The following is a 24,943-nucleotide window of genomic DNA, read 5'->3' as shown; positions in this document are numbered from 1 at the left end:
ATGCTTGGATATTATGATTCCAGAATTTCTGGTACAGAAATTAAAAATTATAAACAGACCTTCCTATTGCCCTTTTTTGGTTTCTATCTCTAGGGATAATTTAAGAGATATGTATACAGGAATCTTGACTTTTTAATCTGTAAATTTTGCTATAACAATCTAGGTTTAAAAACATAAACTTTTCTGGATAGAATGTCTCTTTTTATGAAAGCTGCAAATTCATGTATAAATTAATTTTATGCAGAATTTTCATGACATACAAAACATGAAAAATGATATGCAGATTATTTGGACCAATTACATGTTATTCCACATGTAATTATAATAAAATTATAAGTGACTTCTAAATTATTAATGAAATTGAAACTAAATGTTTAAAATATTTAATTCCAGTTGTAAACCTGCTAACTCAAAATTACATATAGTTGCACACATGGAACTACTTTTTTTCTTACAATCAAAATTAAAAATGAAACCATGTTTAGAATATCATTTAATGGCTCTAAAAAGTAGTATCAAGCTGGGCACTGTGGGTCACACCTGTAATCCCAACATTTTTGGAAGTGAGAGGATCATTTCAGCCCAGGAGCTCTAGACTAGTCTGGGCAATAAAGTGGGACACTCTCCGCACCCTTCCACCACAGTCTCTACAAAAATGAAAAAAAGAATGTTTTTAATTAGCCAGGCATGGTGATGTGTGCCTGCAGTCCCAGCTACTTGAGAAGCTGAGGCAGGAGGATCGCTTGAATCCAGAAGTTTGAGGCTACAGTGAGCTATGATTGTGCCACTGCACTCCAGTCTGGGCAACAGAGAAAACACTGTCTCTCAAAAAAAAAAAAAAAAAATAGAAACAAGGTCTTGCTCTGTTGCCCAGGCTGGAGTGCAGTGGTGCAATCTCAGCTCACTGCAGCCTTGGCCTGCCTGGCTCAGGTGATCCTCCACCTCAGCCTCCTGAGTAGCTGGGACCACAGTCGCACTACCAAGTTGGGCTAATTTTTTGTATGTTTTTTTCTGTAGGGGTAGGGTTCACTATGTTGCCCAGGCTGGTCTCACTCCTGAGCTCAAGCCATCCACTGGCCTTGGCTTCCCAAAGTGCTAGGATTACAGGCGTGAGCCACAGTGCCCTGCCTATCTGGTCTCTTAAAAAATAAAATGAATTTAGGCCGGGCACGGTGGCTCACACCTGTAATCCCAGCACTTTGGGAGGCTGAGGGGGGCGGATCACCTGAGGTCGGGAGTTCAAGATCAGCCTGACCAACATGGAGAAACCCTGTCTCTACTAAAAATACAAAATTAGCCAGGCATGGTGGCACATGCCTGTAATCCCAGCTACTCAGGAGGCTGAGGCAGGAGAATGGCTTGAACCCGGGAGGCAGAGGTTGCAGTGAGCCGAGATTGCACCATTGCACTCCAGCCTGGGCAACAAGAGCGAAACTCCGTCTCAAAAAAAAAAAAAAAAAAAATTAAAAAGTATTCTTAAAGTAGTATCAAATATTTTGGTTTAAGCTACTACATATATCTTTGTCACTTCTCTCTTCTGAAAGCACCTGAAACTGACAGTAAACGTCTTCCATTTTTTCTAAATTTTGGAAATGGAACTCCTTTTTTTTTTCCAAATTCTGCTCTTAGAAGAGCAGAGAAACCTGAAAGCAAAGTTCCTAATACCATACTGAAGTACGCTGATTCTCTCCATAAAGGTGGAGAAGGGCTCAGGAATTGGAGGTACAGAAAAGGCAGAGATGCAGGGTGGGACTGACAGAGGGAGAACTAGTTGAAAAGAGCACTGGAGCCCTACCTTATGAAGCCAGCTAACTACTCTTGTCTCACCCTTCGGGAAGGAGGAGGTTTATTTTCTATGGCATTTGAACCAGTGAGGCCCCAAATTTGAGGACTCCAGGAACACAGACAGCAGGGATGGGGCACCAGCCAGAAAATAAGGGACTAATTAGTCATAATCAACCTTCCGCCTCTAGCCCTATAACTCCTTCCAGGTGCCAGGACACAAGGAATCATTTTTATTCCTCCCAATCAAGACATCAGAGGAGCCTTCTACGGAGACCCAGGAAGTCCCTCAACACAAAAGCTGTCTTAATGTCCCACATCCCTCAAGAGATACCCACCTGTCTACAAGTTCCTCATTACAACACAGCTTCCAAACAGCTTTTCGGTGCCTTACTCTTAAATATTTCTGAATGGAGAACCAAGCCTCACCAGATATTTAAAGAAAGCCTCCAAAATCAAAGGCATAAACAAAAATGATCAGAAGAAAAAGAACTTGGGGGGGTGGGTGAAGAATGCAGGCAATAGAAGAAAACTGATTTTTAACCCCGATTAGTATCATGCAAGAGATAAGAGAAGACTCAGTCTTTTACCCCGATGCCTTCAACAGAAGATCTAAATTTGAGATACCTTTAGATAGCATTCCCATTAAGTTTTGCCATTATTTGCCACTAGTTTTGCTTTGTTGGGATTAAACAATATGCCCAACTCATCTTTATGTTTACACTCAAAACATTTATCAATACTGAGACATTTCTAAAGAAAAAAGTTTGCATTCCTCCATTTTGGCTATACTGTTAATAATGTTAGTAGAATTGGCATTATTTTCAATTCACCTAGAACAAATTATTATTCACCCCAAGCAATAAAAATAATCATAGTTGGCATTTAGTTGAGTACTTACTTTGAGCTAGGCACTGTGACAAGCCCATTACATGCATAGGCTCATTTAATCCTCTCAACAACCTTAGAAGATAGGTACTATTTTTATTCTTATCAGACAGATGAGGAAACCAAGGCTTCCAAAGGCAAATTGATGTCTCCATGATGGCAAAGCCAAGATATGAGCCTAGATACACCTGGTTAATCATTAATGCTTTGCCTTTAACCCTTGTGCTCACTACTTCTTAAAGAAGAAAAAAGAAAATCAGAGTTGTATTGTGAAGATGCAAAAGGAAGGAGATTAAATGGTAAATTGGTAATATGTGTCACTTGAGGTTGAGGAAGTCAGGACAGAGAAGGCTGGAGGGACATAATGTACAGGGAATGGCCTTTGCTAGGGGAACCATGGATTGGCTCTTTTTCCTTTAAAATTCTCTAGAGATTTATCCGGCTTGTTGTTTATGTCAATTGTTTGTCTGTTTTTTATTTCTGAGTAGTATTCCTTGGTTATGGATGTACCACACTTTCTTTCTTCATTCATTGAAAAACATCTGGGTTGTTTCCAGTTTTTAGATATTACAAATAAAACTGCTATAAACACTCATGTACAGGTTTTCTGTGAAAATAAGTTTTCATTTCTTTGATAACTCTTCTAACAATGGCTAGGTCAAAGGGTAATCATATGTTTTGTTTTTTTCCCAACAGCAATGTATAAGTGATTCAGTTTCTCTGAATTCTTGCCAGATATTGTGCTGTCACTTATTTTTTAAATTCCAGACATTCAGATAGGTGTGTAGTGATGTCTTATTGTGGCTTAATTTGCATTTCTCTAATGGCTAATGATGTTGACTGATTTTTGAATATTGGATTAGACTTGCATCCATAAAAAAAATCACTTTTTCATGGCATGTAATTCTTTTTATATATTGGTGAATTCTATTTGCTAACATCTTGTTAAGAATTTTTGAGTCCATGTTCGTTAAATATTGGCCTGAAGATTTCCTTTTTATGTTCTCTTTGTATGTTTTTGATAACAGGGTGAGAGTAGCTACATAAAATGAATTGGGACATGCTCCCTCCTCTCTTATTTTTCTGGAAAACATATGTAATTGATGTTAATTCTTTAAATGTTTGGTAGAATTGTCCAGTGAAACCACCTGGGCCTTGATATTTACTTTCAAGAAGTTTTAAAATTATAAATTCAATTCTCTTAATAGTTACATTTATATAATAGTTATATAATTCAAATTATCTATTTCATGTTGGGCAAACTATAGTCATTTGTGCTTTTTAAAGAATTGATCCATTTCATCTAAGTTGTCAGATTTTTGAGTGCAGAATTGTTTTTACTATTCCCTTATCGTCTTTTTTATATCTGCAGGGTTTGTGGTGATATCCTCTGTTTCATTCTTGAGTTTGGTAATTCATGTCTTCTCTCTTCTTTCTTTTTCATAAGAAAAAGAGATGGATGTTTGTTGATTTTAATTTTTTCCAAAGAAGCTTTTTGTTTCATTGATTTTTCTCTATTCTGTTTTTAACTTCATTAATTTCTGTTCCTACCTTTATTAATTCTGTTTCTTCACTTGCTTTTGGTTTTTCTTTCTTTTTCTAGGTTCTTGGGGTGGGAAGGGGAAATAATGGCATTCTCAGATGAAAGGAAACTAAGAGATTTTGTCACTAGCAGACTTCTTTTAAAAGAATGGCTAAAAAAATCTAAACAGAAAGTACATTATAAAAGAAGGAATTTAGGAACATTGATAACTAAGAAAAAATACTTTACTCAAAAATATGCCTAAATACAACAGGCTTCCTTCTCTTGAGTTTTCTTTTTTTTTTTTGAGATGGAGTCTTGCTCTTGTCACCCAGGCTGGAGTGCAATGGCATGATCTTGGCTCACTGCAACTTCCACCTCCCAGGTTCAAGCAATTCTGCTGCCTCAGCCTCCTGACTAGCTGGGATTACAGGCACCCGCCACCATGCCCGACTAATTTTTGTATTTTTAGTAGAGACAGGGTTTCGCCATGTTGGCCAGGCTGGTCTTGAACTCCTGACCTCGTGATCCTCCTGCCTCGGCCTCCCAAAGTGCTGGGATTACAGGCATGAGCTACCACGCCTGGCCCTTGAGTTTTCTAAATTATGTTTGATGGCTGAAAAATTACATTATCTGATGTGATTCTAAATGTATTTAGAGGAAACATTTAAGACAATTATAAAAAGGAGAAAGTAAAGAGATATAAGGGTAAATTACATTTATTGTCTTAGATTATTGATTTGAGACTTTTCATCATTTCTAATAAATGCATTTAAGTTTAACCTAACATATGCTATAAATTTCCCTTATAGTGCTGCTTTAGCTGTGTCATAAAATTTTATATGTTATATTTTCATTTTGATTCAGTTCAATATATTTTTAAATTTCCCTTCAGACTTATCTGGCCCATAGATTATTTGGAAGTGTGTTGTTTAGTTTACAAATGTTTGGAGAACATTTTGCTGTTATTGATTTCTAGTTTGATTTTGTTATGGTAAAAAAACACACTATATAATTTCAATTCTTTGAAATTTATTGAGCTTTGTTTTATAACAAGGATATGGTCTATCTTGACATTTGTTCCATAAACACTTAAAAAGAATGTTGTCTGCTGTTGTTGGGTAGAGTATTTTATAAATGTTGATTAAATCCTTTTGGTTGATGGCATTGTTGAGTTCTTCTGTATTCTTGCTGATTTTTCATCTAGTTGTTCTATAAACTATTAAGAGGTGCTGAAGTCTCTAACTATAATTGTGGATTTGCCTATTTCTCCTATTAGTACTATCAGTTCACCTAGTGATACAGAAGTGGGCAAGGAAGTGCTGGGAAGGGAAGGGCAGTTTCCTGGCAAGGGCTTAACTGCTGGCCCTGTGCCCGTGGACCTAGGTGAGGACAGGCACTCCTGACCCCATACCCAAATGTTGCATTTCCCAAGACCACCCTGGCCCACCACATCCTCATCTTATGCCTATGAAAACTCTTGAGATTCGAGCAGGGAGGCACACAAGCAGCTGGACGGCGAGAGGATGGTGAGGGGAGCACACTGGCAGAAGAGCACATGACAGGCACTGGCATGCCATCGGCCAGCAGAACAAGGCAGAGTTTGGCCATGGCAATCGATGGAGACCCTGGGCTACCGAGCACCCCGACTTCAAGAGAAAACTATCTCCCTTCTGGCTCCCCCATCTGCTGAGAGATACTTCCCACTCAATAAAACCTTGCACACATTCTCCAAGCCCATGTGTGATCTGATTCTTCTGGTACACCAAGGCAAGAACCCTGGGATACAGAAAGCTCTCTGTCTTTGCAATAAGGCAGGAGCATAATTGAGCTAACACAAGCCACCTATGGACGGCTAAACTAAAAGAGCACCCAGTAACATATGCCCACTGGGGGTTCAGCTGTAAACATTCACCCCTAGACACTGCCATGGGGTCGGAGGCCCACAGCTTGCCCATTTGTATGCTCCTCTAGAGGTTTGACCAGCAGGGAACTGAAGAAGCAAGCCACACCCACATGGCATGCCCTGAGAGGGAGACAACGGGACTTTTCCTGTTTCACTAGTTTGCAGCTGTTATTTGGTGCAGACACATTTACAATTGCTGTGTCTTTTTGGTGGACTGACCCTATATTATTACATAATATCTCTCCTTGACTCTGGTACTTTTCTTTGCTCTGAAGTATGCTTTATGTGATATAAATATAGCCACTCCTACTTTCTTTTGGTTATTACATCATATATCTTTTTTCATTCTTTTACTTTCAACTTGCCTATTATTATACTTGAAGTGAGTTTCTTGTAGAAAGCATATACACGGTTCATATTTTCTAATCCATTCTGCCAGTCAAAATACAATGTTGTAGATCATTTATTTTTTTTATTTGTTTTTATTACACTTTACATTCTGGGATACATGTGCAGAATGTGCAGGTTTGTTACATAGGTATACACGTGCCATGGCGGTTTGCTGCACCCATCAACCCATCATCTACATTAGGTATTTCTCCTAATGCTATCCCTCCCCCAGCCCCCCACCCCCAGACAGGCCCCAGTGTGTGATATTCCCCTCCCTGTGTCCATGTGTTCTCATTGTTCAACTTCCACTTATAAGTGAGAACATGCAGTGTTTGGTTTTCTATTCCTGTGTTAGTTTGCTGAGAATGATAGTTTCCAGCTTCATCTATGTCCCTGCAAAGGACATGAACTCATCCTTTTTAATGGCTGCATAGTATTACACAGTGTATATATGCCATATTTTCTTTATCCAGTCTATCACTGATGGGCATTTGAGTCAGCTCCAAGTCTTTGCTATTGTGAATAGTGCTGCAATAAACATACGTGTGCATATGTCTTTATAGTAGAATGATTTATAATCCTCTGGGTATATACCCAGTAATGGGATTGCTAGGTCAAATGGTATTTCTGGTTCTACATCCTTGAGGAATTGTCACACTGTCTTCCACAATGGTTGAACTAATTTACACTCCCACCAACAGTGTAAAAGTGTTCCTTTTTCTCCACATCCTCTCCAGCATCTGTTGTTTCCTAACTTTTTAATAATCACCATTCTAACTGGCATGAGATGGTATCTCACTGTGGTTTTGATTTGCATTTCTCTAATGACCAGTGATGATGAGCTTTTTTTCATATGCTTGTTGGCTGCATAAATGTCTTCTTTTGAGAAGTGTCTGTTCATATACTTTGCCCACTTTTTGATGGGGTTGTTTGATTTTTTCTTGTAAATTTGTTTTAAGTTCCTTGTAGATTCTGGATATTAGCCCTTTGTCAGATGGATTGCAAAAATTTTTTCCCATTCTGTAGGCTGCCTGTTCACTCTGATGATAGTTTCTTTTGCTGTGCAGAAGCTCCTTAGTTTAATTAGATCCCAACTGTCAATTTTGGCTTTTGTTGCCATGGCTTTTGGTCTTTTAGTCATGAAGTCTTTGCCCATGCCTATGTCCTAAATGGTATTGTGTAAGTTTTCTTCCAGAGTTTTTATGGTTTTTGGTCTTACATTTAAGTCTTTAATCCATCTTCAGTTAATTTTTGTATAAGGTGTAAGGAAGGGGTACAGTTTCAGTTTTCTACATATGGCTAGCCAGTTTTCCCAACACCATTTATTAAATAGGGAATCCTTTCCCCATTGCTTGTTTTTGTCAGGTTTGTCAATGATCAGATGGTTGTAGATATGTGGCATTATTTCTGAGGCCTCTGTTCTGCTCCATTGGCCTATATATCAATTTTGGTACCAGTACCATGCAGTTTTGGTTACTGTAGCCTTGTAATATAGTTTGAAGTCAGGTAGCATGATGCCTCTAGCTTTGCTCTTTTTGCTTGGGATTGTCTTGGCTATACAGGCTCCTTTTTGGTTCCATATGAAATTTAAAGTAGTTTTTTCTAATTCTGTGAATAAAGTCAATGGTAGCTTGATGGGGATAGCATTGAATCTATAAATCACTTTGGGCAGTATGGCCATTTCTACAATATTGGTTCTTCCCATCCATGAGCCTGGAACACTCCATTTGTGTCCTCTCCTATCTCCATTGAGCAGTGGCCTGCAACTCTCCTTGAAGAGGTCCTTCACATCCCCTGTAAATTGTATTCCTAGATATTCTACTCTCCTTGTAGCAATTGTGAATGGGCATTCACTCACGAACTGGCTGACTGCTTGTCTATTATTGGTGTATAGGAATGCCTGCAATTCTTGCACATTGATTTTGTATCCTGAGACTTTGCCGAAATTGCTCACCAGCCTAAGGAGATCTTGGGTTGAGACAATGGGGTTTTCCAAATACACAATCATGTCATCTGCAAACAGAGAAAATTTGACTTCCTCTCTTCCTGTCTGAACACCCCCCATTTCTTTCTCCTACCTGATTGCCCTGGGCAGAACTTCCAATACTATGTTGAGTAGGAGTGGTGAGAGAGAGCATCCGTCTTGTGCTGGTTTTCAAAGCCCCTGACCATTCAGCATGACATTGGCTGTGGGTTTGTCATAAACAGCTCCCATTATTTTGAGATACACACGATCAATATCTAGTTTATTGAGTGTTTCCTGCATGAAGCAGTGCCAAACTCCATCAAAGGTCCTCTCCGCATCCACTAAGACAATCATATGGCCTTTGTCACTGGCTCTGCCCATGTGATGAACCACGTTCATCGACCTGCGTATGTTGAGCCAGCCTTGCATCCCAGGGATGAAGCTGACCCGATCATGGTGGAAAAGCTTCTTGACGTGCTGCTGAACTCGGCCCACCAGCATTTTACTGAGGATTTTTGCATCAATGTTCACCAAGGACATTGGCCCAAAATTTCCTTTTTCTGTTGTGTCTCTGCCAGGTCTTGGCACCAGGACGATTCTGGCCTCATAAAATGAGCTAGGGAGGAGTCCCTCTTTTTCCATTGTTCGGAACAGTTTCAGAAGGAATGGTACCAGCTCCTCTCTGCATCCCTGGTAGAATTTGGCTGTGAATCTGTCTGGTGCTGGGCTTTCCTTGGTTGGCAGGCTATTAATTACCACCTCAATTTCAGAACTTGTCATTAGTTTATTCAGGGATTCAACCTCCTCCCAGTTTAGTCCTGGGAGGGTGCATGCATCCAGGAATGTATCCACCTCTTCCAGACTTTCCAGTTTATTTGCACAGAGGTGTTTATAGTATTCTCTGATGGTAGTTCGTATCTCTGTGAGATCAATGGTGACATCCCCTCCATCATTCTCTATTGTGTCCATTTGATACTTCTCTCCTTTGTTCCCTATTAATCCAGCTAGCAATCCGTCTATTTTGTTAATCTTTTCAAAACACCAGCTCCTGGATTCATTGACTTTTTGAAGGGTTTTTTGTGTTTTTATCTACCTCACTTCTGCTCTGATCCTAGTTATTTCTTATCTTCAGCTAGCTTTTGAATCTGCCTGCCCTTGCTTCTCTTTTTTTAATTGTGATGTTAGAGTGTTGATTTTAGACCTTTCCCACTTTCTTCTGTGGGCATTTAGTGCTATAAATTTCCCTCTAAACACTACTTCAGCTGTGTTCCAGAGATTCTGGTACACTGTGTCTTTGTTCTCATTGGTCTCCAAGAACTTATTTCTGCCTTAATTTCATTATTTACCCAGTAGTCACTCAGGAGCAGGTTGTTCAGTTTCCATGTAGTTGTGTGGTTTTGAGTGAGTTTCTTAATCCCGAGCTCTAATTTGATTGCACTGTGGTCTGAGAGACTGTTTGTTATGATTTCCATTCTTTTGCATTTGCTGAGGAGTTTTACTTCCAATTATGTGGTCAGTTTTAGAATAAGTGTGATGTGGTGCTGAGAAGAATGTATATTCTGTTGATTTGGGGTGAAGAGTTCTGTAGATGTCTATTAGGTCTGCTTGGTCCACAGCTGAGTTCAAGTCCTGAATATCCTTGTTAATTTTCTGTCTTGTTGATCTGTGTAATATTGACAGTGGGATGTTAAAGTCTCCCACTATTATTGTGTGGGAGTCTAAGTCTCTTTGGAAGTCTCTAAGAACTTGCTTTATGAATCTGGGTGCTCCTGTATTGCGTGCATATATATTTAGGATAGTTAGCTCTTCTTGTTGCATTGATCCCTAGACTATGTGTGTCTTTGCATGTGAGATGGGTCTCCTAAATACAGCACACCAATGGGTCTTGACTCTTTATCCAATTTGCCAGTCTGTGTCTTTTAATTGGGGCAGTTAGCCCATTTACATTTAAGGTTAATATCGTTATGTGTGAATGTGATCCTGTCATTATGATGCTAGCTGGTTATTTTGTCTGTTAGTTGATGCAGTTTCTTCATAGTGTTGATAGTCTTTGCAATTTGGTATGTTCTTGCAGTGGCTGGTACCAGTTGTTCCTTTCCATATTTAGTGCTTCCTTCAGGAGTTCTTGTAAGGTAGGCCTGGTGGTGACAAAATCTCTCAGCATTTGCTTATCTGTAAAGGATTTTATTTCTCCTTCACTTATGAAGCTTAGTTTGGCTGGATATGAAATTCTGGGTTGAAAGTTCTTTTCTTTAAGAATGTTGAATATTAGCCTCCACTCTCTTCTGGCTTGTAGGGTTTCTGCAGAGAGGTCCACTGTTAGTCTGATGGGCTTCCCTTTGGGGGTAACCCGACCTTTCTCTCTGGCTGCCCTTAACATTTTTACCTTCATTTCTACCTTAGTGAATCTGACAATTATGTGTCTTGGGGTTGCTCTTCTTGAGGAGTATCTTCATGGTGTTCTCTGTTCTCTGTATTTCCTGAATTTGAATGCTGGCCTGTCTTGCTAGGCTGGGGAAGTTCTCCCGGATAATATCCTGAAGAGTGTTTTCCAGCTTGGTTCCATTCTCCCTGTCACTTTCAGGTACACCAATCAAATGTAGGTTTGGTCTTTTCACATAGTCCCACATTTCTTGGAGGGTTGGTTCATTACTTTTCATTCTTTTCTCTCTAATCTTGTCTTCACACTTTATTTCATTAAGTTGACCCTCAATCTTTGATAGCCTTTCTTCTGCTTGATTGATTCAGCTATTGGTACTTGTGTATGATTCACGAAGTTCTCATGCTGTGTTTTTCAGCTCCATCAGGTAATTTATGTTCTTCTCTAAACTGGTTATTCCAGTTAGCAATTTGTCTAACCTTTTTTCAAGGTTCTTAGCTTCCTTGCATTGGATTAGAACATGCTCCTTTAGCTCGGATAAGTTTGTTATTACCCACCCTCTGAAGCCTACTTCTGTTCAATTTGTTAAATTCATTCTGTGTCCAGTTTTGTTCCCTTGCTGGCAAGGAGGTGTGATCCTTTGGAAGAGAAGAAGCATTCTGATTTTTGGAATTTTCAGCCTTTTGCGCTCGTTTTTCCTCACCTTTGTGGATTTATCTACCTTTGGTCTTTGATTTTGGTGACCTTTGGATGGGGTTTTTGGGTGGACGTCCTTTTTCTTGATGTTAATGCTATTTCTTTCTGTTTGTTACAGTCAGGCCCCTCTGCTGCAGGTTTGCTGGAGTTTGCTGGAAGTCCACTCCAGATTCTGTGTGCCTGGGTATCACCAGCAGAGACTGCAGAACAGAAAAGATTGCTGCCTTTTCCTTCCTCTGGAAGCTTCATCCCAGAGGGGTACCTGCCAGATGCCAGCCAGAGCTCTCCTGCATGAGGTGTCTGTTGACCCCTGCTGGGAGGTTTCCCCCAGTCAAGAGGCACAAGGGTCAGGAACCCACTTGAGGAGGCAGTCTGTCCCATAGCAGAGCTCGAGCACTGTGCTGAAAGATCTGCTGCTCTCTTCAGAGCCAGCAGGCAGGAAGGTTTAAGTCTGCTAAAGCTGCACCCACAGCTGCCCCTTCCCCCAGGTGCTCTGTCCCAGGGAGATGGGAGTTTTATCTATAAGCCCCTGACTGGGGCTACTGCCTTTCTTTCAGAGATGCCCTGCCCAGAGAGGAGGAATCTAGAGAGACAGTCTGGCTACAGCGCCTTTGCCAAGCTGCGGTGGGCTCCACCAAGTTCAAACTTCCCGGAGGCTTTGTTTACACTGTGAGGGGAAAACTGTATACTCAAGCCTCAGTAATGGCGGATACCCTTCCCCCCACCAAGCTTGAGCATCCCAGGTCAACTTCAGACTGCTGTGCTGGCAGCAAAGTTTCAAGCCAGTGGGTATTAGCTTGCTGGGTTCTGTGGGGGTGGGATCCACTGAGCTAGACCACTTGGCTCCCTGGCTTCAGCCCCCTTTCCAGGAGAGTGCATGCTTCTGTCTCGCTGGCATTCCAGGCACCACTGGGGTATGAAAAAAAACTCCATAACTGCAGCTAGTTTGATGTCTTTCCAAATGGCCGCCCAGTTTTGTGCGTGAAACCCAGGGCCCTGGTGGAGTAGGGACCCAAGGGAATCTCCTGGTCTGCGGGTTGCAAAGACTGTGGGAAAAGCATAGTATCTGGGCCAGAATGCACCATTCCTCATGGCACAGTCCCTCACAGTTTCCCTTGACTAGGGGAGGGAGTTCCCCGACCCCTTGTGCTTCCCGGGTGAGGCAACACCCCACACTGCTTCTACTCACCCTCCGTGGGCTGAACCCACTATCTAACCAGTCCCAATGAGATAAGCCAAGTACCTCAGTTGGAAATGCAGAAATCACTAGCCTTCTGCATTGATCTCACTGGGAGCTGCAGACTGGAGCTGTTCCTATTCAGCCATCTGCCACCCACCTCCAACAATCCTTTTTTCCATTTATGTTGAATGTAATTACAGATATGTTAGAACTTAAGTCAGTTATTTTGTATTTTGTTTTCTATTCTCTCTGTTTTTCATTTCTGTTTTCTTTTCCTTATCTTCTTGTGGGTTACTTCCTGTGGGTTACTTTTTAGAATTCCATATTAATTTTTGTTTTTGAGTTACACTCAATCTCTTTCAGTGTATGTATTTCTTTTTTACTAGTTGCTTTAGGTATTAAAATTATACATATTTTTGCTATGGTTTAAATATGTCCCTTCCAAAATTCAGGCATTGCCAATGTGATGGTATTAGGTAGTAAAGTCTTTAAGAGGTAATTAAGTCATGAAAGTTCTTCCTCATTAATGTTATTAAGGCGCTTATGAAAGAGGCTTCATGCAACAAGATGGTCCTCAGCAGACACCAGATGCCAATGCCTTGATCTAGGACTTCCCAGTTTCCAGAAGTGTGAGAAAATAAATTTCAGTTTATCCTAAATTACTCAGTCTCAGGTATCGTGATATAACAGCATAAGCGGACTAAGTCAATATCGATATCAAACCTATCCTAGTGTACTTGTGGTGTAATTTTGCCAGTTCAAGTGAAGTGTAGAAACCTTATTTCCCTTTATAGCTCCTTACCTTTTTCCTTTTATGATTGTCTCAAGTATTCTCCCTACCAAATCAGATGTTAAAATTTCTGCTTTAACCTTCAAATATAATTTAGAAAACTCAAGAGGAGATGGGAAGCCTATTATATTTACTCATATTTTTACTTAGTGTGTTTTTTCTTGGTTCTTAATGTTCCAATATTCTTTCTTTCATAATTTCCTTTCTGTTTAAATAAATTTCTGTAGCCATGCTTTTAGAAAAAAACTGCTAGTGACAAAATCTCTTAAGTTTCCCTTCATCTGAGAATGTCATTATTTCCCCTCCATTCCTAAAGGACATTTTTGCTGGATATTGGACTTGGATTGACAATTTTTTCCTCTCAGCACTTGAAAGATGTTGTGTCACTTCCTTATGGAGTCCATGGTTTTTGATGTAAGATCCACTGTCATTCAAATTGCTTTTCCCTTACAAGTAAGGTGTCATTTCTTGCTCTCTGCTTTTAACAATTTTTTCTATGTTCTTAGTTTTCAAAAGTTGAATGATATATCTTGGCATGAGTCTCTTTGAGTTTATCCTATTAGGTTTCATTTGTCTTTTTTTTAGTAACAGCTTTATTGAGATATAATTTTTAACCATAAAACTCACCCTTTTAAAGTTTATAATTCAGTGGTTTTTAGATTCACAACATTGTGTAACCTCCACTATCTAACTTTAGAACACTTTAATCACCTAGAAAAGAAACCCTATACCTATTTGTAATCACTATTTCCCTCCTTGACCCTTGGAAACCACTAATATGCTTTGTCTCTATATATCTGCTTATTTTAGACTTTCACATAATCATGTAACATGTGGCTTTTGTAACTGGCTTCTTTCACTTAAAGAAAGCATAATGCTTTCAAGGTTGATTCATACTGTAGCATGTATTAGCACTTTATTCCTTTTTAGTATCAATTAATAGTCCATTGTATATATATATATACTATATTTTATTCATTAATCAATTGCTAGACATTTGAGTTGTTCCACTTTTTGGACATTACAAATAATTACAAATAATCCTGCTTTTTGTACCACTTTTTGTGTAGACATATGTTTTCATTTTTATTTGCAGTAGAATTCCTGAGTCATAGGGTAACTCTACATTTAATCGTTTGAGGAACTGCCACACTGTTTTCCAGAGCAGCTGCAGCATTTTACATTCCCACCAGCAATGTATGGGGGTTCCAATTTCTCCATATCCTCCCTAATACTTGATATCTGTACTTCATATTATAGATATTCTAATGAGTGTGAAGTGGTATCTCCTTGTTTTGATTTGCATTTCCCTAATAGCTAATGATCTTGAGCTTCTTCTCATAAGCGTATTGGTCATTTGTATATCTTATTTGAAGAAATGTCTATACAGGCCCCTTCTCCATTTCTAATTAGGTTGTTTTTTATTATTGAGGTGTAAAGAGTTTTTTATCTATACTAAATACAAATCTCTTATTGGATATGTAATTTGCAAATATTTTCTCCCAGTCTGTGTGCTGTCTTTTCATTTTCTTTCTTGGTGGTGCCATTTGAAGCATGAAAGTTTGAAATTTGGATGAAATCCAACTTGTTTGCTTTTTCTTTTATTGCTTGTGTTTTTGGTGTCATATGTAGGAGGTCTTTTCCTAACTCCAGGTCACAAAAATTTAATTCCATGTTTACTTCTGATAATTTTATAGTTTTAGCGCTTATATTTTGTTCTATGATCCATTTTAAGTTCATTTTTGTATACAGTGTGAAGCAGATGTCCAACTTTGTTCTTTTACATGTGGATATCCTGTTGTTTCAGGACTATTTGTTAAAAAATAACTACCTTCTTCCCATTTAACTGTTTTGTTTCATTTGTTGAAAATTCACTCAGCTTCTTGAATCTGTACGTTTATCTCTTTCACCAAATTTCAGAAGTTTTCAGACATTATTTATTTGAGTATTTTTAGCCTCACCCTTTTTCTTTTCTCCCTCTAGGACTCTGATTTCATGAATGTTACATCTTTTGTTGTAGTCACTTAGTTCCATGAGACTCTGTTCTTTTTAGTCTATATTCTCTCTTTTTTAGAGTGGATAATTTCTATTGTTCTGTCTTCAAGTTCCTTGATTCATTCCTTTGTCTCCTTCATTCTGTTACTCAATTCATTTAGTTTTTTATTTTGATTATTGTATTTTTCAGTTCTAAAATTTCCATTTGGTTTTTCTTTATGCCTTCTACTTATCTAATGAGACTTTCTATTTTTTTCATTTGTTTCAAGTGTTTTTGTAATTCACTGAAGCATTTTTATGATGTCTGCTTTAACATCTTTGTCAGATAATTCTAACATCTTTGTCTTCTTGGTTTTGTCATTTATTAATGGTCTTTTTTCATACAGTTTGAGATCTTCCTAGTTCTTGATATAATGAGTGATTTTCATAAAACCTGGACATATGGGATATTTATGAGGTTTTGAATCTTATTAAAATCTCTTTTAGCTGGCTTTTTCTAACATTGTACTGGCAGGGGAAGTGGGTATGGGGAGTAGGCACCACCTCATTGTTGCCAAGTTGGAGGAGACATCCAAGTTCCTCATTTGGCCTCCACTGACACCCAAGATGGGAGACTCCTTGTTACTGGTTTGTGATGATGAAAGTACTGGTTCTTCATTTGACCTTCTCTGACACCACCCTGGGAAGGAGGGCTTAGGGCACCTCTAAATAATTACTTAAATATTTTTCCACAATGCTAACCTGAAGATGTTTCAGTGTAAGGCAATTCTTTAAACTTACCTAATAGTCTGGTGAGAGTGGGGGTCTAGGCTCTCCACTAGGACTTTGCTGACATGAGTAGGATGGGGTCACAATTCTGTCTGTAGTTTTGCCTAGAGTATGCATTTATTGTCAAAAAGTTTTCTGTCTGCTATACTCCTTTTCTGGCCCTTCAGCTGGAGCACTGTTTTGATGGGGCTTTTTTGTCTGTGCCATTGGTGTTTCTAGGTTGCTGATGTCTAAAGTTTCAAGTCTGGTGTATCTAAAGCAAAAAGAAAACACAGGGAATTCACCATCATGTTGTTCCTTGGGTTCCAAGGTCTCTAGCTGATCTGTCTTCTTTCCACCATTTGGAGACTTTTATGTTTGTTTTATATGTAATGTTCAGAAGTTTTAATTATACTTAGTGGGAGGAATAGGGACAAGTATATCTACTCCATCTTCACAAAAGTAGAAGTCTAAGTAGACCTTTTTATAAGCAGAATCATATTATAATCACTAGGATATATTAATACTTAAAGGAGATTTGAAGTTAATTTTTCCCAGTTAATAACTCCCTAATTTATCATTTTTAAGAATTCAAACTTTATATATTGGGTTTACTTTAAATGAGAAATGCCTGTAGATTATTTACACATTTCTGAATATTGACTACAACTGTCCTCTTCAATATTTTAATTAAATTCTTCTAAATAATTACTGAAACTTTTTTTCATAATGTCAACCTGAAGATGTTTCAATGTAAGGCAATTCTTTAAACTACCTAATGTGAAATACTTGTCTTTCCAGAAGTATAAATGGAAACAACATTTTAGAAGATCCTATTCTATTTTATTTATTTATTTTTATTTTTTCACTTATTTTTGAGATGAAGTCTTGCTCTGTCACCCAGGCTGGAGTGCAAATGAATGGCCTGATCTTGGCTCACCGGCAACCTCTGCCTCCCAGGTTCAAGCAATTTTCCTGCCTCAGCCTCCTGAGTAGCTAGGATTACAGGTGACCGCCACCACGCCCAGCTAATTTTTGTATTTTTAGTAGAGACGAGGTTTCACCATGTTGGCCAGGCTGGCCTCGAACTCCTGACCTCAGGTAATCTGCCCATCTTGGCCTCCCAAAGTGCTGGGATTACAGGCGTGAGCCACTGCGCCCAGGCTTATTCTATTTTAGAAGCTTGTCTGTATATAAAAAATTACCTATCTTACTAGGTTTCCATATATTCACCAACAATTGCCTATTAAAGATATTTATCTAACAATTTTTGAACTTCCAGACCTACTTTTTCAATAATCATTCTTCCTTCTCAAACATATTTGATTTATATTAATGTCTAGTAATACTTTCATTCATTGCCCTCTAACAACCTGCCCTGCACTCTGCTAATGAGTTCTTTATGTAACTTATCTTACTTAATCTTGTTTCAGACAAAAGAAAGTGAAGCTCAGAAAGACTGAACCAAAAGCATTCATAAATGGTAAAGCCACCATCTGCATATAGGTCCTCTGCCTGCAAGCTCCACACTTGTTTTAACAATGCTACACCTGACAAAATAAGCATCTTGTCATTCCTAGGTGAAAGCTTATAGGTATGTTTTCTCCCTCAGATGCTATTTTGTAACTTCTAACATGTTTTTATTTTTATCTTGGTAAATTTTTCACCTAAGAAAATAAAATTAATACAGAAATTTTAAATATAAGGTATCTATGTTTTAAAGGTAAAAACAAAGTTTATAAATTTTAACTTCATTTTTGTCATTTAAAAATTATCAATAATTCTTCAAAGTTTTACCACATGAGCATATTTAGGTATAAAGGGAAATACTACTGGATAGCTGCTATTATATGTGCAAACTGTCAAAGAAAAATAAAATAAGCCATGTTAATAAATCCTTGTTAATAAGATTTACTGTTTAAAACATGAATTTTTAATTTGACCTAGAAGAGACAAAAAGGCTACATGTGTAAGAATCTCTATTCAACACAGAACTATTTTATATTAATATTTTCATTCACTTTAATTTTTACAAAAGAATACATATTTAATTTGCTTAATCTCAATTTTACAACATCTGATAATCAACATTTTTTTTCTTTCAAAATATTTTGGCCAAATATTTGCTAAATAATATGTTACTTTTTCTTCAATTCATTTCAGTTATTTCCAAACTATTAATCAAGTGAACTCCTACTAATTGATTAGTCAGTAGTATTTACATCTGTCATTATTTGCTAATCCTTTAGATTTTAGAAATATTTCTGTTTTTTCCTTTAGCAAAGTAGAATGCAAATACTACACACCCTCTGATTTGTACAGATCCTAGTCCACGATGTAACTTTTCAAACGCAGAAATAAGCCATTTGTTATTTGGATAAATATACTTTTTCTGGGTATATTTTCCTGCAGATAAACTACCATTTAGAAAAGTTTATATTACATTTTTTTCTTAGTAATCTACTCCTATTTGGGGGGGGCCTCTTTTTGATATACACTACTGTATCCAATTACTATCAAATTAATATAACATGTTGAAATCATGAGTATTTTAGTTATCTATAATATTTTCCCTTGCTAAGTTCAATTTCCCAATGATTAAAAAATGGTACTTTTAGTCTCAAATTTTAGGTTAAATAGTTTTTCCTGCAAAATGACTGTAGTTCAAATGAAAATTGTTAACACGTTTAGATGAACAAATTATCTTAGTAAAAATTTACACACATTTTCTAGTATTATGTACTGTAATTTTACCTAAACTATGACAGGAAGGCAACAACTGTTACACATTTTCAAAATATATACAGCACTTCCAGTAAGATAGTCGGAACTGCTGGTATTCTACTCACATTGATCATGTGAGGAATATTATCACGGGCATCATCACCTTAGAAAATAAAAATCAGCTAGCTATGCAAATTTTAAGTATTTTTATACAGTAAATTTTATATATAAGAATAATCTGAGGGAAGGGAACTGATATTTATCTCATTAGCCTTGTTGCAATTGGGTATAAAAACGTCCACCACTCCCATTTTGAATCATTTGCCATACAGAAAATACAGGACATTTTGGTTTCTCATGATGGCAGGTTAGGGAGAGAAGGGCTTGTTATTTCTAAGAGCAAGAAACTACAGTTTTATAGGATTGCACACCTAGAGACGTAAAAATTGTATAAATCACTGAATTTTAATTACATAGTAGTTTATACGCCAGATACAACATACGTCAAAAGCCTATATTGTTCTAAGCAGGCAGCCATCCACCCGCATCTACCTACCGAAGCCATTTCTGCTTTTTACCAGCGACGCTGGAACTGTGTTATTGTGGGGTTGTGTTCAGTGTTGAACAGGCTCCCAGGGCACGGCTGTTACTTTGGAGGTTATGCTGGGGCACAGAAGTTAGGCTGGGGCAAGGCCATCCACCTAGGAGGGCCCAGCACAGTCTGGGCAACCACACCGGCGGGCCGTTTTCCTCACAGCCCCACAGCGTCGGGCAGCGTCTGCAGCTGCTGCGTGCCAGACCCAGAGGCTCCAGTCAGCGCGCCGGCCGCAGGGAGTGCGAGCACTTGTGAGTCCCGCGCCGGGCAGGTGAAGTCTGGTGCTACCGAGCCCGCTTAGAAAGCACGGCCGCGCGCTGCCGGACGCAGGCCCACAGGCCCAGCCGACCCAGGCCGCAATTTTCCCAGCCTCGCCGCCGTTGCCAAGGCGACCGCCGCCGAACGTTCCCGCCGCGGGCTCCGCCCCCCGGCCAATCGGACCGGCGCTCGGTGGAGCCCAGATTCTCTTTGTTCCGCAGCCATTTCAGGCCCCGGACAGGAGGCAGTGCCGCTTCGGCCGAAGGCCCGAGCGCCCGAGGCCTCTGGGATGGTGTGGGACCGGGTAGGTGGCGTGAGGATGCGCGGCCCCGAACTGGAGGGGCGGGAACGGAGGCTGGGAGCTCCGAGCTGCCTGACGCGCCTACGGGAGAGACGCCGGGCTCGCGCGTTTTCTCGGTGCCTGCCCGGCCGTTTGAAGCCGGGAGGCAGCGGCGGCGCGGTTCTAACCCCAACAGCTGCCCGCCCAGGCGCTGCGGGACCCGGGTAGGGAGCAGGCGACGGCGGCTTCTCAAGTGTCCGAGGAGCCCGTTAGGGGCGGCGGGAGCCCGTTACAAGGGGCGGGAAGGGAAGGGTCTGATATTCAGGGGAGCGTTTGCCTCGCCTGTTAAGCTGTGGCGTTTGAGGGCCCTTGAGTGCTGCAGTCGGCTGCCCCGGGACGGCTGCCTCTCACTGGTTCTGGGCGCTGGCCGGTGCTGCCCGAGATGGGCCAGTCTTTGTCCCGCCCTGGGCCCCTCTGCCCGGGTCTGCCGCGTCCGCACACAGCGCCCATCGTCCTCACATGCAGCTTGCCGATCTCTTCCTCCCGGCGGTTCTTTCTCCTTGGGGCCTCTTGGCCTCACGACATGTTTACATAATGTTTGTGACTGTACGAGTTTTGCGTGGGCTTGTGGGTTTTGCACTTCTACCTCCACTCCCATGCGTACAAGCAACAGGAAACAGCTGCTGAGGAGCAGACTGGCCACCACAATCAAGCTATTTTCGGAATGACTTTCTTTAAAAATGATCGCATGTTGCTTACTGATTTTAAAAATCAACTGGATTTTGCAAGGATTGCTTAGAGTTTAAGATTGTTATCTTAATCGCTAATCAGGTTGATCTATCAGTAGATGTAAATGTAGAAATTTGAAATTGGAGGCTATCTACAAATTGATTTTGACAGCTGTATTAAGAAGCTTAATAACTGTCCTTTGAAACAGTAATGACTTGAATGATGAATGTGTAAGTGGTACTTTTTTTACCCTAAAGAAAAGATACTTTTAAAATTGCAAGATGTATGGTGTAATAGGTGTTTGGAAATGAAGGTTGTAAAATGGCTGTCCTGACGTACTCACTTTTAGAATAACAAAAGTTCCTGCAGCATTTTAAGTTTACCTGTTATATCAAAGCTTCCATATTAGAGTGATGAAGAAACTATGTTTAGTGGAAAAGGGGAAAGTTCCGTTTTTTGGGAAAGGATCTGTTTTCTACTTTTACCTTACCTGGCACCCTAGTTGTTCCTAGAGAAGGCTGTACCAGGATGAAAATTAGCAACCACAAAAGGGAAATAATAGTTTGTAGGTGCAGATTTCTTTTTTAGTCTCTAACTATGCAATGCATAAATTTATACTAGTTTAGCAGTACGATTTTTACTTCATGCAATTTAACGAGAGCCTAATGAAGTACTAGTGTTCTGTTTTCTTTTTCCTAAAAGGGGCCGCCACCCTTGATGTGGCTTCATCTTTGTCCTAGTGAGGAATTATTAAATTCCTCCCACTGAAATATCTATAAAAATCTTGTTTGCACTTCTACCTCAACCCTCAGTGGCTTTATTACCATTATATAATGTGAGCAGAATAAGATTTTTGTAAAAATATATGATTCTAGTTGTAAGCTTTTCCAATATCAACACTTCTTATTGTATTCATTGTTTTTATGACTGTAGTTTTTCTTATTTATAATTTTAAAGCCAGTCCATGAACTCAGTTTTTCTAAATGTTGTAAATGTAAACATCTATATTTAGAAGAATTTCTTGAATTTTAACCATGTTGGATTCTGCAAATGTTTTTTTAAGGAAAGAAACCTGGTTATAAAGCAAAGTCAAACCAAGTGATATATGTAATGAAATAAATGAATTTATCAAATATAAACTGCAGAGAGGAGCACAGCAGTAAGTGGGGGAGTTCTTTTTATTGGCCAGGGTATAAATTGTGATATTTTCTCCTGAGATTGATATTTGAATACGTACTGGTGCCAAAAAGATATCTCCCCCCCTCAAAACAGTTTGGTTTACCAGCAAAAGGGTGAGAAAGCTGAGAGAATCAAAGAAACTGATGAGATTTTCAAAAACAATGGAGAACAATGCCATCCTCAAAGAGGAAGGATCAGAAACAGTGAAATTCCCCTGGAGGTTGAGGATTTTTCTTAGTTGACCCTATTCAGCCATTGCCATGGTAAATGTGTTGAGTGTTGGCAGGTGAAGGAGTCTTCCGGGTTGTGCAAGGGATGAACTTCGCAATGGAAGACAGATGTTTGCAAGAGTGGTGCTTTAATCCGTATTGTGTTGCTGTAAAAGAATACCTGAGACTGGGTCATTTATAAAGAGAAGAGGTTTATTATTTAGCTCACGGTTCTGCAGGCTGGGAAGTATAAGAAGCAAGGCGCCGCCATCTGGTCAGCTTGTTGTGCTGCATCATAACCTGCTAGAGAAGGTCAAAGGGGAAGCCACCCCAGGCAAAGAGGGGGAAATCTGAGGGAAGGGCCTGGGTTTCTAACAACTCACCCTCAGGGAACTAAATCATGTCCACGAGATCATGATCAGAGTTCAACATGAATTTTGATGGAGACAGACACACCATATTCAAACTACAGCAAGTGGTAACTGATTTGTAGTTATACGCGTGGATATTAGTTAGGAGAGGTTTTCAAAAGCAAGTTTGTTTGGGTTGCTTTGAAGGGTCCTTTGAAGTACTGTAAGTTGCTGTAATAAGTAGGAATATTAGAGTTCTAGAGTCTCAGTGGTCAAATGAGATGTTGAAATGGGAAATAGGGAGGTGGATTTGTCTTGGAATTTTCTGGAGTAAATAGAATACATATAGGAATAGTGGCTACCTCTTAATCCAAAAAGACACTCCATGCCAGAGCGAATATTACAACTCAGTACTGAGAAAAAGCTGATAACTGTGAGACCATAAAGTTGGGATTGATATATGCCTTTTTAACGGTTAAAGTTTTAAAACAAAGCAAAACTTTTCAGTGTGGTGTAAAGAACAGGCGCTTTGGAGCCACACTATTTGGATTCAGATTTTGGCACCTTCTGTAATTATCTGTGTGACCTTGGGCAAATTATTTAATCTCACTTTTTCATCTTATGTTATGAGGATTAAATGAGTTAATACACTAAGCTCTTAAAACTGGGCCTGACATGTATTAACTTTTCTATAAATAATAACTGCTGTTATCATCAATGTCATTATTGTTAGTTATTTCAGAAAACTATAGAAAACCATAAAATAAAAATTACAAATATCAGTACTACGCAGTAACTACTGTAAGCCCTTTTGTGCATTTCCTTCCAATGTTTTTTTCTGAGTTTATTGGATTTTTTTCACAGTTGAGACTTTACTATATGAGTAATTTTGTATTCTTCTTTTTTCACCTAGCACCATAAGCATTTTCTTATGCTACTTAATTATTTTGTCACCATATTTAATGTTTGCATGTTTGTGTGGATTTCTCATTATTAAACAGTTTCTAATTTTTTTGCAGTTATAAGAACTGCAATGAACATCCTCATACAAAAATCAATTTCTGCATTCTAGATTATTTAGAGTCCCCAAAGCAAAAATACTGAGTCAAAGTAAACATCGAAAGCTCATGGTCCATACTGCCAAATTGCTTTTACTTAAGGGAATTTAATAATGAACTTATTAATATAAATTGAGACTACACAGTATTTATTGTTCCTGTTGCTTTGGGATTGGAGGAATAGAGAGTGGATTAACGTTTTCCTTGTAATGTACTAGACATCATTTATAGGCATTTAACATACATTGTCACTTTCGTATACATTTTTCTCATTTATTATCTTGGCTCTGTGTTATACACGGGAATTACTTCTATTTTACTGATGAGAAAACAAAGTGTAAATAGGTAAGTACTTTGTCCAAGGGCTCAGAGCGTTCGAGCCTGAATCTGAATCTATATCTGCTTGACTGCAAAGCTCATCATGCTGTTTTATTTGTATACTTTTATATTATATACATATTCAGGATTTTATACTGTAACTAACTATAGATCACAGACCACATTTTTAAGATAGCTAAACTGAGCTGGGAATAATGAATGGGTAAGTTGCAAAGTTAAACAAGACAGGGCTTAACTTTCCACATTTTAGAAAGAGAAAATCTTTACCTGGATGAGATAAATTGGTAACAACTATATAAAACCGGATTCTAAAGTGAATGCACCAAATATCTGTGGGTGCAATTCTTAATGATCTTAACACAAATAGGTGAGAGAAAACCAAAGAAATCTCAAATTTGATTAAATTTGGGGAGTAAGAGAAATGAAAAGGCCCGTAAGTGCTTAAATTGAAATATACGTTTAGTAAAACTCCTGGTAAAGTAAATGAAGGTTTTACTGGGGAAACAAGCAAAAAAATAATATGTTTCACATAAGGAGAATAGAACTGCCTACAAGGTGTAGGAAGTTAAATTTATACTGAAAATTAGAGAAAAAAACCCTCATATTTGAGTTGCATTTTATAGATGACTCCGAAGCCATTAGTAAAATAATTTATTAGTGGAGGCCCATATGTTTCTACCACAGATGAAAAAGTTAATGCTAGGAAGGATAAGATTCCACCACTTTTGTTTTTACTAAGAAAGGAATTAAGGAAGAGAAGTATTTCAGCAAATCATGAATATACTGAATAAATGCAAATAAATGATTAGGAATCGGTGGTATCCACCAAAATTTTAAAGATATAAAAGTACAGAACTATTGATTATTATGTTACCATTTGAAATTATGTTTTTGAAAAATATTTAATGAAATTAAATATATAGTTTGACTGGAGCATAGCAGAACTAGGAAATGATGAGAGAGCTAGCAAACCATGAAGG

General features: G+C 38.8%; 2 protein-coding genes across 15 annotated transcripts in view; one reads left to right on the top strand and one right to left on the bottom strand.

Annotated features, from left to right (window-relative positions):
* ZNF366 (zinc finger protein 366) overlaps nt 1-19,671 on the bottom strand; it is a 354,936-nt gene extending 335,265 nt beyond the window's left edge. For all 7 annotated transcript variants that reach the window (XR_010117052.1, XR_010117050.1, XR_010117051.1 and 4 more), the window contains exons 1-2: nt 19,523-19,671; nt 16,276-16,516 (exon numbers count right to left, since the gene is read on the bottom strand). The gene's annotated coding sequence lies outside the window, so the exon portion shown is untranslated. The remainder of the gene's footprint in view (nt 1-16,275; nt 16,517-19,522) is intronic.
* Nucleotides 1-24,943, top strand: part of TNPO1 (transportin 1) — a 149,016-nt gene that overhangs the window by 29,416 nt on the left and 94,657 nt on the right. For 5 of the 8 annotated variants that reach the window (XR_008652610.2, XM_055253778.2, XM_063623168.1 and 2 more), the window contains exon 1: nt 19,995-20,123. The exons of 1 other annotated variant lie outside the window; for it this stretch is intronic. Coding sequence is in view for 4 of the 7 variants with exons in the window: in XM_055253778.2 (XP_055109753.1) it covers nt 20,109-20,123 (15 nt within the window). In the remaining 3 variants the exon portion in view is untranslated. 2 more of the 8 variants (XM_055253774.2, XM_055253773.2) reach the window with 2 other exon arrangements.

This window comes from Symphalangus syndactylus, chromosome 18, assembly GCF_028878055.3.
Source record: "Symphalangus syndactylus isolate Jambi chromosome 18, NHGRI_mSymSyn1-v2.1_pri, whole genome shotgun sequence".
Lineage (NCBI taxonomy): Eukaryota > Metazoa > Chordata > Mammalia > Primates > Hylobatidae > Symphalangus > Symphalangus syndactylus.
The sequence above is the reverse complement of the archived record's forward strand: the minus strand, read 5'-3'. Positions and strand labels throughout refer to the sequence as shown.